This window comes from Oryctolagus cuniculus, chromosome 7 (assembly GCF_051225735.1).
Source record: "Oryctolagus cuniculus isolate XC-2025 breed Fujian yellow rabbit chromosome 7, ASM5122573v1, whole genome shotgun sequence".
NCBI lineage: Eukaryota > Metazoa > Chordata > Mammalia > Lagomorpha > Leporidae > Oryctolagus > Oryctolagus cuniculus.
In genome coordinates this window covers 135821207-135832911 of record NC_142873.1, presented here as the reverse complement: position 1 = coordinate 135832911, position 11705 = coordinate 135821207, and the positions used below count along the sequence as shown (strand labels likewise).

Sequence of the window (11705 nt, the reverse complement as noted above, 5' to 3'; positions counted from 1 at the left end):
TGGCCTTGACCCTGGTTCCTTAGACTCACTGGGCAGTCATCTCGGCCACGGCCTCCAGGCTCCCGTAGCCAGCGGCAGTGAAGCTGTCCTTGTAACGGCACAGGTCCAGGGCCTCCAGCCACGCACCCACGGAGCCGAAGGAGGGGAAGGTGGAGAAGGCACGGTCGGCCAAGGGGGTGGGAGGCCTGGAGGTGGGAGGAGCTGTGGTCAGTCCATGGCTAGGGTCTGGTGTCCATACCTTGCTGCTCCCTAGAGGGGAGGCCAGCCCAGAAAGGGCAGGGAAGCAAATGGAGCAAGGATTGATTGGGCTCCTGTGGGGGCCATGCATTCCCGGGAAGGGTGAGGCCGCAGGGTAACCGGGTGGTTGGGAAGCTGAGCCAGTGGAAGGCACAGGGGTACCGGGAATAGTCGGAGGGTGGAAAAACCAGGGACAGGCTGCAGGGTGACCCAGAGTTGCAGCAAAGAATACTCATGTCGCCTCTTTTCTTTATGGGAACTAAAGTTCCAACCAAGTGTTAGGGCCAAAGTGTTAGGAACTGAAGTGTTAGGACCCCTGCCACACGTGTTCACCCAGGCAGCATTCACGATGCTGGGAACAGGGGCAGGGTCCAGGACCAGAAGTGACTGCGGCACGTGGGGGGGGGGGGGGTGAGCTGAGGCAGGGGCACCTGGGTGGCTGAGGGGGGCCAGTGGGGCAGCTGTACCTGGGACACAATCTAGCCCACCGGGCTGGGGAGAGAAGGGAAGGTACCTGGCACAGGGGGCCGCAGCACCCTTTGGGGGTTCAGGGTCCTGCCCCATTCTGCTCAGGAGGCTATGGATCTGGGAGAACCTGGGCCGCTCCCCGGGGTCCTTCTGCCAGCAGTCAAGCATGAGTCGGTGCAGTGCAGAGGGGCAGTTCCTGGGGGGTGGCAGCCGGAAGCCATCCTCCACAGCCTTGATCACCTGGGCCGAGGGCAGGGAGCAGACCGGAAGCTTCAGTCTCCCCAACACACGCACACAGACACACACACACACACACACACACACACACTATGGTGGAGAGGATACTGGGTGTGGCCAGGGAGGACCAGAAATAAAGAGAAGAGGAGGTCAAGGGTCCATAGGCAGAGGGCAGTGAGCTGGGGCCCAAGGTCGGAGGGTAAGGGGACCAGAAGGCAAGGACAGGAGCCATAGGGCACTCACGTCTTGGCCAGACATGTCCCAGTAGGGTCGCTCCCCAAAGGCCATCACCTCCCACATGACGACACCGAAGCTCCACACGTCACTGGCAGAGCTGAAGTGGCCGAACTGGAGCGTCTCGGGGGCGGCCCACAGCGCCGGGCTCCGGCCACTCTGCGCAGGGCAGGAGAGCAGGGCAGAGAGGAAGTGAGGCACCCCCATCCTCCCGGCACCCTGACTCCCAGCTTCACCCCGGGAGGGCACACGGCCGACCTCTGGGCGGTGTCCACTCTGACAAGGATTGGGGACCAGCTGTGTGGGGTTGGGGGGCAACCCTGACAGCAGGGAAGGGTAGGGGGAGGTGGGGACTCCAGGGAGCTTCGTGGGGACAGCTGGACTTGGCAGGGAGGGCGCCCTCACCATGGTGGTGTACACAGCCTCCGCTCGGTCCCGGGGACCCCGCCCGAAGCCGGAGATCTTACACAGGAGGCCGGGGCTGACCAGCACGCGGCGGGCCGCCAGGCCCCGGTGAACGTAGCCCATCTCCGACAGATACTTCATGGCTGACGCCAGGCCTGGCAGCAACCCCATCAGCTGCCCTGCCACCAGCTGCCCCTCGTGCTGCTGCAGAGAGGGGAGACCGAGGCCCGGGCTGTGTCTGTGGGGCTGTGACCCCAGGGAAGCCACTCTGGACTTCAGTTGGCTCTGTGCCGACCAGGCCAGGCTGGCAGTGTGCATGACACCAATTGCAAGCCCCTCCTAAGAGACATGCTGGGGACAAGAAAAAGGCGGCCAACAGGACCCCCAGGTCCCAGGCCACTCACCCTGAGGAAGTCATCCAGGGCCCCGTGGCTCATGTACTCGGTGACAATCATCAAGGGACTTCCTGTGCGTGGGGATGGGGACACACACATGCTAAGTCGCCCACCCTACCCTGAGGCACACACATTCCCCCCTACAGGGGCCCCCAACTCGGCCAAGAGAGCCAGAACCAAAGCCATGCTCCCTAACCTTGCCACCCTCCTGCCCACCCAGTGGCCTCCCTGGGCCACAGCCCAGAACCAGAGGCCTCCGTAGGGGATAAAGGCAAAGAGCAGGAGCTACACCCAAGGTCAAAGTGGTTGACCCAAGGTCAAAGTGTCACTACACGTCAGAAGGGTCACTCGGGGTCACAGTGGTCGTTTCAGAGAGGGAGCTGCCCTGAGCTACCGAGAGCAAGCTCAGTCCTGGCGAGGCCCCGACCCACGGCACCCCACCTCCCACCCCCCCGGGGCTGTGCCTACCCCGCGTGACAACGCCCTCCAGCCGCACGATGTGGCTGTGGTCGAACTGGCCCAGTGTGAGGGCCTCTGCCAGGAAGCTGAGCCGCTGCGAGTCTGAGCTGCCTTCCCTCAGCGTGTGCACGGCCACAGGCAGCGCCTGGCGGCCCGGCAGCTGCAGGCAGCCACAGCACAGCTCCCCAAACCGCCCTGTGGGGAGACAACACCTCAGAGCCCCGCTGGAGGCCACCACCCAATGGACGGGCTGAGCCCAGGGAAAGGCACTCGGTGGGTCATGGCCGCTTCTGGCCTGGACTGAGTTCCTGAGTTCGAATCCCGGTAGAGCGAGGCCCAGCAGCGTGGCCTCAGGCTCCCTATCGGGCCCATTCTCTCTCTCTTCTGAAAAGTGAGGATTCTTCTCCGTCTGCCTCTCCAAGGGTTTCCAAGCCTCTACGTGAGGACGTCGTGTGTGCCAGCACATCAAAGGCCATTGGCCCCCGGGGGAGTGACCACGACTCCCATCCTGCCCAGCATCCGTCCAGTGAGTCTGGGGACGTCTGCTGAGGGCTTGTGCCCAGGGAGAAAGAGGAGCAGAGGCTGTCCTAGGAGCCAGGCCCACGCTGAGGCTGGGAGCCGCCTCCCCCCACCTCCCACATCGGCCCATCTGAGACAGAGTCAAGCCCCTGTTACAGACAAGAAACAGGCTGGCACAAGAGCGGCACAGCCCTGGTCACGCGCCAGGATGAGACCCCAGCTTGCAAAGGCCCCTCCCCACTGCTCCAGGGCCGTCTGGGACCAAGCTTCCGGAGGCCGGCCCTGAAAGGGTCTTGGGGGGAGAGAGGTGTCAGAGCCACCTTGGGGACCAGGAGAGGGGCGCAAGACAAAACCACAGCCCCCTCTGACACCCCCTTCCCTAACATCTGGGGGCGGTAAGGGGGTTCCAGTGGTAGGGTAGGGACGTGGGTGGAGGCAGGCGCGGCCAGGGAGTGGACGCCAAGTTTTGAGAGCAGGCGGGGCTTTTCAGAGGGGGCGGGGCCTCCGAGGGGGCGGGGCCGGGACCCACTTCCCGGCTGTGCAGCTTGCCTGCTCCGAGGCTCCGCTCCAGCGTGACGCTGTTCGCATCCAGCTCCTTGGCGAACAGATGCACCGCCTGCAGCGGGTCCCCGCAGCTCTGGGGATCCAGGAACGTGCGACGTGTCGGGACTTTGACTGGGAGCGCAAGGAGAGAGATGGGCCTGAGGAAAGGGACCTTTGGCCCGCTGGGGTGGGCAAAGGCGAGACCAGGGGCCCGGCGCCCACAACTCACAGTGGAAGTACAGCTCCTCCTCATCGTGGGCGTCGGCGCCGCCTTTGCCGGAGCTGCAGGGCCTGCGGGGAACAGGGCCGGAGGCACTTTCAGAGCTGCCCCTCCCCCACTCTCCCGGTTCACCAGCTCGTCAGAAAAAGAGCCTTTCCTCCCAGGGAGGGGTCTTCTGGTCCTGCAACTTGGCAACCTCCTCGCCAGGGCCGGGTGCGACCCCGCGTCCCAGATCCCACACACCAAACAGTCCCCCTCCCCACATTCCTCCTGGTCATGCTTGCAAACACGCTGACAAAGCTCCAGGGTCCACACCCCTGACTTGGAGTGCCAAGCTGCCCCCCACCAGCCTGCAGTAGGTGGCAGGGCATGAAGAGAGGCTCAATGCGAGCCCCCTGGGTCCGAGCAGGGGGGAGGAGCCCTGGCTCCTGGACACTTAACTGACCGCGCCGGCCATCAAGGGCAGATTCCCGACACAGAGGCCGCCGTGGGCAACAGAGACACAGGCTGGCCTTTGGGGCCCCTTTGGTTTCTATTCTGGAAGCAGAGGAGGGCGAGGCCCCCGTGGCTGTGAGAGACAGGGCCCCACCGCGCTTGGAGACTGCTGGAGAACTCTGTCCGGCAGAGTTCATGGGTGTCAGGGAGACAAGTTCATGGTCAGACTGTGAGGAAGAGTCGATGAGCAGGGAGTTGGATGGTATGGACTGTGCGTGTTTGGGAGTGTGTCTGGGGTACAGGTGTGGGTGTGGCTGTGTGGTGTGTGCATGGGGGATGTGTGTGTGGTGTGGATGTGGGGGGTGTAGGTGTGCAGGGGGATGTGTCTGTGCTGTGGGTGTGCATGGGGGATGTGGCTGGATGCAGGGTGTGTATGTGTGCGGGGGAATATGTGGATATGCATGGGGGTATGGCTGTGTGGGGAGTGTGTGTGGTGTGGGTGTGCATGGGTGTGTACATAGGGAGTGTGGGGGGATGTGTGCATGTGCATGGAAATATGGCTGTGTATGGGGTATGCATGTGGGTGTGGCTGTGTAGTATGGGTGTCACTGTATGTGGTGTGGGGGAATGTGTGGGTGTGCATGGGTGTGTGGGTGTGCATGGGGAGTGTGTGTGGTGTGGGTGTGCATCAGGGGTGTGGCTGTATGTGGTGTGGGGGGATGTGTGGGTGTGCATGGGGAGTGTGTGTGGTGTGGGTGTGCATGGGGGCGTGGCTGTGTGGTGTGGGTATGCATGGGGATGTGGGTGTATCTGGAGCCTGGAAGAGAGGACTGCTCTGAGGACAGAGCATGGCCCAGGGGGAGGAGGTGGGGAAGAGGCACTGGGAAGACGACTCCACCTTGAGAAGTTGGGTGGAAGACAAGGCGGCCATGGGGGAGAGACCAAGCAGAAAGGGAACCGAGGCTATGCCATGTCCCCGGGACAGGGAGGAGAAAGTAGAGAGGAGAGGGCTGGTGGTGCAGGGGCAGTTTGCAAACACAGAGACACACTCCCATCTAGACAGCGGTGGGAAGGGCAGAGAGCCGCTGTGTCCTGCCGCAGTTTCCTGCAGCACCTTGCGTCCGAGACCCTCCACTCAATAGCAGTGGGACTTGGCGGCTCAGCTTTCTCTTTAATAAAATCGGGATAAAGACGGCCTGCGGGACAGCACCATTGCAGCAAAGAGCTTCCTGTGAGCGATCCTGTGCCAGAGAAGGCGACCTTGTGAGTAGTAATGGGTTCCTAAGGCAGCAAGAAGGGGTGGGGCTCAGTCCTAGGTAAAGGGACTGTCCCGGCTAGGGGAGGGCACCCCCTCTGAGACAAGGAGGAAGATGGGTGCAAGGCGGGCAGGTTTGCTTGTGGACTGCATGGTGAGAAGTTGAGGTGCAAAAGCTGTTCCTGCCAGAGGACAGTGAGCACAGCTGGGTGACAGTTGTGGGGGTGGGGCAGCCCAGAAGGATGGCCAGGAAGGGAGGCGGGACAGGAGAGAAGTCCTTGCAAATACGGGAGTCAGAGAACCAAGAGGCAAGGGCTGGGACCGGCTGTCCAGTGGCCACTGAAATTGCCCAGGAGGTGTCAGGACTTCTGTGGGTGAGGGGGAGCCTCCCGGAGAGACGGGTGCAGATGAAGGGGTAAGGCTGAGTGGATGGAGGAGCGACAGAAGGTGCGTGGTTAAAAGAGAGTCAGGGCCGGGCATCGTGGCACGGGGCACTAAGCCACTGCTTGTAACACCGCCATCCCTTAACAGAGTGCTGGTTTGCGTCCTAGGTGCTCCACTTCCTGTCCCACTCCCTGCTAATGCACCTGGAAAGGCAGCAGATAGGGGCCTAAGTACTTAGGTCTTTGCTACCCATATGTGAGACCCGGATGGAGTTCCTGGCTGCTGGCTTTAGCCTGGCCCAGCCCCAGCTGCTGTGAGTATTTAGGGAGTGAACATGTGGATGGAAGGTGTCTGTCATTCTCTCGCTCTTTTCTGTTTTCAAATAAGTAAATAAAATCATTTTTAAAGAGAGAGAGAGAGAGGGCTGGCGCCACGGCTCACTAGGCTAATCCTCTACCTTGCAGCGCCGGCACACCAGGTTCTAGTCCCGGTCGGGGTGCCGGATTCTGTCCCGGTTGCCCCTCTTCCAGGCCAGCTCTCTGCTGTGGCCAGGGAGTGCAGTGGAGGATGGCCCAAGTGCTTGGGCCCTGCACCCCATGGGAGACCAGGATAAGTACCTGGTTCCTGCCATTGGATCAGCACGGTGCGCCGGCCGCAGTGCGCCGGCCATGGCAGCCATTGGAGGGTGAACCAACGGCAAAAGGAAGACCTTTCTCTGTCTCTCTCTCTCACTGTCCACTCTGCCTGTAAAAAAAAAAAAAAAAAAAAAAAAGAGAGAGAGAGAGAGAGAGAGAAGCAGATGCTTCCATGGGACCATGGGACCTAGTGAGCAGCAAGCGCACAGGACAGACGGGGGAGTGGGATGCGAGGGAACCATGGCCCAGCGTGAATGGTGCAGATACATGGAGCGGGGATAGGGGGCAGCTCAGCAGTGAGCAAGTCGGAACCCAGCGCCAGCTCACTCTGCCTGCTCCCGTGCCCTGTCCTGCAGAGCCTCTGCCCCGAGGAAGTGCTCCCTGCTCGCTTCTCCTCCTTTCCTCCTCTGCCTCCCACAGCCCCTTGCTCAAAGCCAAGACTAGACACGGCAGCTTCCGGCCATCCCCTTTTCCTCTCCCTCCCCCGGTCCCGCCATCCTGACTCCCCTGGTCCAGGCAGAGCCGGCTCCCAGACTGGCGGGACCGTGTCCTCTCCTCCTTGGTCACTTTCAAAGCCCCGGTGGGGGCCCAGCAACAAGCCAAGGCCAGACCCAAGCTCGTGCTGCCTCCAGCCCACAGTCGGCCGTGCTGGGCTGCGGGTCCCCACCCAGCCATTTCTCCCCTCCGCTTCCCTGCTCCAGCCCAGCTCAGGCAGCCTTCCGCCCTCCCCAGTCTGCTGAGCTCAGCCCCGGCCTGCTGCCCCTGGCTGCCTCTGCACGGGAGGAGAGAGAGATGCCACGGGGCCTCTGCTGCGTGTGAAAGAACTGGAACCTTCTCTCGCCCATATTCGCCCCGACACAAGCACCACGCGACAGCTCCTCTCTGCCTTTTCTCCTACAAGCTGCCTTCTGCTGGGGTGGGGGTAGGGGTGAGGGTGGGGGTTCTGGTTTATGAATCTCCCTCCCTGCCCAACACACACACATGCACACTCACACAACCTGCCTTTCTTCCCTTTGCCCGTGTTTAAGGGCCTCAAGATCCCCTGAGGGCAGGGGCTGGGGGGCCTCCGTGCTCGGGAGAATCCTAATCGCACCAGAGCAGCCGGAGCTCGATCCCACCCCCAGTGATGCCTTCTGACATTTAATGAGTTAAGGAGCTAAATCCCTTTTATCCCAGAGTGGCTGAGCCAGCTGCAGGGCTGGCTGCTGCAGGAGCAGAGGGGGAGGGGCCGGGACCCTCTGTGCCCAGATCCATGGAGCAGTGTGCTGTGTGTGCAGAGCAGGTGCAGACACAGGTGCCTGGGAGCACGTTAATGTGCACAGGAGTAGGACTCCCCCCACCCCAGTCCCCAAACCCAGGCTGGGACCAGCCACCTACCTCCTCCAAACGGCCAGCACGCTCATCACGGAGCCCAGGACAAGGAGGGCTGAGATGGTCACCACGGTGACAACAACTGCTGGGCTCTGGTCCCTGGGCCCTGAGGCAACTGGGGGTGGGGGGAGAAACCATGAGGCTGAGGAAGGCAGAGGACCAGGCTCGTGGGCAAGCCCCACAACAGACCCCTATCCTCACCCCGTGGCAGGATTCCCTCGGCTTCTCTGCACCCATTGCTGCCCCCAGCAGCAGCAGCCCCACTGACCAAAGTGGCACTGGGAGTCCAAGCGCTTCCTCTGCTCCCAGGACAGGGCACTTTCCGGGCACCCCAGTTCCGAGGGAGCAGAGGGGTACAGGCAGGCAGGGGCGGGCCTCCCTACTGCCTTTCCAACGGGTAAGCGGAGATTGACAGGGGCTCGGGGTTGGGGGGGTGGTGGTCTGCAGTAAGAGGAGCTACCATTACATGCACATTTAATCCACTCAAGACACCGTGCTGCGTGCTTCATCATCAAGACAGTCCAGTAGGATGTGGCTTGTGGCTGTCTCCATTTTCAGGCAGAGACTGGAAAGAGTTATATGATCTGCCCAAGGTCACATAGCTAATAAGTGGTGAGCCCCTAAGACTGGAATCTGACTCCAAACGCCTCTCCCGGACTCCCAAGTCTCCGCTCTGAACCATTTCCCCAAGAGAGGGCCCCAGAGCCCACTCCCTCAGCCCATCCTTTGGTCCATCCATCCCTGGGAACACCGTGTGAATGGACGGGAGTCCCTGTCCTGAAGGAGTGCAAAGAGCAGGAAGCTGGGGAAGAAAAACAAAAAATCCAGGCTATAGAACAACAACAACAAAGAAGCCGAGGCTGGGCCGAAGCACGGTAATTGCTTCCCAAAACCAGCGAGAAGGCTTCCTGGAAGCCGTGTCATCCACACTGCGCCTGCAGGTTGAAAAGGCTTCCGAGGCGGCTCAGATGCACCTGCTGGGAAGGAAAATGGCAGGTCAGCCCATGTGGCTGCAGAACAGACTGCATGCGGGCAGAGTGGCGCGGGGTGAAGCTGGAGGGCGGGAGGATGCCAGGAACTGGGAGTGCCAGACTCAGGATGAACCTCATCCTGAGGGTTCCAGGGAGCCAGCGGCTGCAGACAGAGCTCCTGCAAGAGGAGAAAAGGAATGAAGGCGTGTGCTGAGCTGGGAGTGCGGGCGGGGCGAGGTGCCTGAGACAGGTGAAGCTTTGGACGGGGACGAACCAGAGCCGTCTTGAGACTGAACTGAGATGGGAAAATTGCACCTGTGCAGGCAGTCTCAGCACGTGTGGGACAGGAGGGCGACGGCCCCAGCAGGGGACCAGCAGGGCCGGTGCAGGGCATGAGGGTAGCAGAGCTGGGAGCTTTCCCGGCGGAATAACCTGTGGCTGGGTAGAGATGATGTGGGGCCAAGCAGCCCAAGAATCGGAGAGGGACGAAGCAGAGCCAGTGACAGAGACGGAAGAAGAAGGAGGAGTTAAAGGTCAACAAAGCTAGGGCCCAAGAGGGGGCTTCAGAGCCCAGGGTTGCAGGGATGAACAAGGCCCAGGGTCTGGCCAGGGGCAGAAGGGGAGCGGAGCTGTCAGCACTATTGGAAATGGGGCTTCTGTGTAGATGGAGATAGAGAAAGAGACAAAGACGCCTGGGCCCCCCACTCCCTGCTACTCATTCCCTAGCCACACGGGCTGGATCTGGTGGGTTCACTCACTTTTCACAATTCAAATATGGCAAAAGTGACGGGATGTCATTTCCAAGATCAGGTTACAGGACAGTGTGGCTTCTGCCACGGGTGCCCTCTGGCTCTCTCACTAGCTCCCAGTCTGCAAGAATCCAGCTGCTGTGTGGAGCAGGCCCACGGGGCAAGGAACAGCAGGGCGCCTGCAGCAGCCAGCCAGAGCCTGGGTAGGGAGGAGGGAAGGTTCTCTCCCAGTCAAGCCCTGAGCTGCCTCCGGCCCCCTCAACTGCAGCCTGGGAAGAGACCAGGAGCCAACGCACCCAGCACATGGGGCCCACATTCCTGACCCACAGAAACCATGAGATAATGCACACTGGTTGTTTTCACTGCTAAGTGTTGGGCTAGTTTGTTGCACGGCGAGAGATGATGAACACAGTGGTAGAGCACGCTTTCCGATGTGAGTGGGGGAGGCGGGCATTCCGCACATGCGTAAGGTCCTGCTTGGGATGCCTGCATCTCATACTGAGTGCCAGGGTGAGCCTCCTCTCTGCTTCTGATCCCAGCTCTCTGTTAATACCACCCTGGAGGGCAGCAGGGCACGGCTCACTCAGCTTCCTGCCACCCACGTGGGAGACATGGATTGAGTTCTCAGCTCCTGGTTTTGGCCTAGTCCAGCCCTTGCTGTTGTGGGCATTTGGGGAGTAAACCAGCAGATGGAAGGTATCTCTCTCTCTCTCTGCTTTTCCAAGAAAATGAAAATAAATACATACATAGATAAAATTATTTTAAAAGACAGTGTGGCATCCCATATCAGAGTGCCAGTTCACGTCCCAGGTACCCTGCTTCCAATCCAGCTTCTTGCTAATGTGCCTGAGAATCGCCCAAGTGCTTAGGTACTGTTACCCATGTAGGAGGCCAAGGTAGAGTTCCTGTCTTCTGGTGTTGGCCTGGCCCAGCCCTAAGTGTTGCAGGCATTTGAGAAGTGAAACAGCAGATGGAAGATCGCTCGATCTCTCTCTCTCTCTCTCTCTCTCTTTCTCCCCCTCATTGTCGCTCTGCCTTTCATGTAAATAAATTAACAAATCTTTCTTAAAAATTCTGATTTGGGGGTCACAATTCACTGAAAAAAGTGTCCTTCAGGTTAGGTGAACCATTACCCACCCCACAGCCAGGGCCACGCCCCAGTGGGAGGCCGAGGACAGAGCAGTCCCTGACAGAGAGGGACCGAGTTAACAAGAACCCTCTCAGCCCAGCTCAGCTCACAGCCCCAGGTCCTGCGCCCGCCACACCCACCCTGCCAACCCCATGAGCCTTTGTGCAGCCGGCTTCCTCCACCCCAAGTGCCTTCCCTGCCCACCTCCACTTGTTCACAATTTCCCCGGCCTTTGAGACAGAGCTCTAATCTCCTCTCCCCAGCACCTGGCCCAGGTCGGCACAGACAGGCATTGGAGCAAGAAGTGCCGTCTTCCTTCCCAGAACTCAAACTCCCTCAACATTTTATCTCGACCTCCCCTTGGGCTCAGAACTCTTCCTATCTTGGATTAGAGTCGTGTAGCAGGTTGGGAAGAAGTATTATCTTGACAGCTGGTGCCAGAATGCCTCTTAGGGGGGAGCTGCCTTTGTTGGGGAAAACACTTTCATGAGCTGCTCCGGGTAGATAGAGGTGAGATCCTGAGGGCTGGGTCAGCAGCAGGCGGAGCAGCAAAGGAGAGAGCTCTGCAGGCGTCCAAGGGGGGGCGGGCAGGGGAGGGAGGGGAGGGTGGGGGGAGCCACACGGAGCCCTGAAGAGGCTGGAGATGTTTTAGGACCCAGATCGCTTATGCTCAACTTGTGCTTTGTTTTGTTTTTATGGCAGCTTTACGGAGACACAATCCCCGCACCCTACAATGCACCCATCCAAAGCCGCAGGATCTTGTGTTGCTCCAAACCCTGAGGCCTGGTGGGGGAAGGCACCCTGTCCCAGTTTGAGCCTCTCCCACAGCAGAGGGAGAAGCAGAATGGGAGGGAGGAGGAGAATGGGAGGTCACCGCAAGAGGGGACCGCGACGTCCTCCCGACAAAGTGGCAGAGGTTCCGGGGACGGGCCCCGGGGGGAGGCCGACTTTGGCTGAGATGGGGGTTACAGCTGACCCTGAGCCTGCACCTGCCAGCTCCTGCAGCACAGGGATCTGGGGTAATTCCTGTGAGTGAGCGAGCAAGGGCTGGGGGATTCC

The 11705-nt window shown here is 60.5% G+C and overlaps 1 protein-coding gene across 4 annotated transcripts in view; it reads right to left on the bottom strand.

The window, feature by feature from the left end:
* EPHA10 (EPH receptor A10) overlaps positions 1–11705 on the bottom strand; it is a 48866-nt gene that overhangs the window by 5941 nt on the left and 31220 nt on the right. For all 4 annotated transcript variants that reach the window (XM_051832034.3, XM_089299114.1, XM_051832033.3 and 1 more), the window contains 9 exons: positions 7804–7912; positions 3727–3788; positions 3504–3629; positions 2445–2630; positions 1986–2047; positions 1582–1785; positions 1186–1335; positions 752–945; positions 30–185 (listed from right to left, as the gene is read on the bottom strand). In XM_051832034.3, coding sequence (XP_051687994.1) covers positions 30–185; positions 752–945; positions 1186–1335; positions 1582–1785; positions 1986–2047; positions 2445–2630; positions 3504–3629; positions 3727–3788; positions 7804–7912 — 1249 coding nt within the window. The remainder of the gene's footprint in view (positions 1–29; positions 186–751; positions 946–1185; positions 1336–1581; positions 1786–1985; positions 2048–2444; positions 2631–3503; positions 3630–3726; positions 3789–7803; positions 7913–11705) is intronic.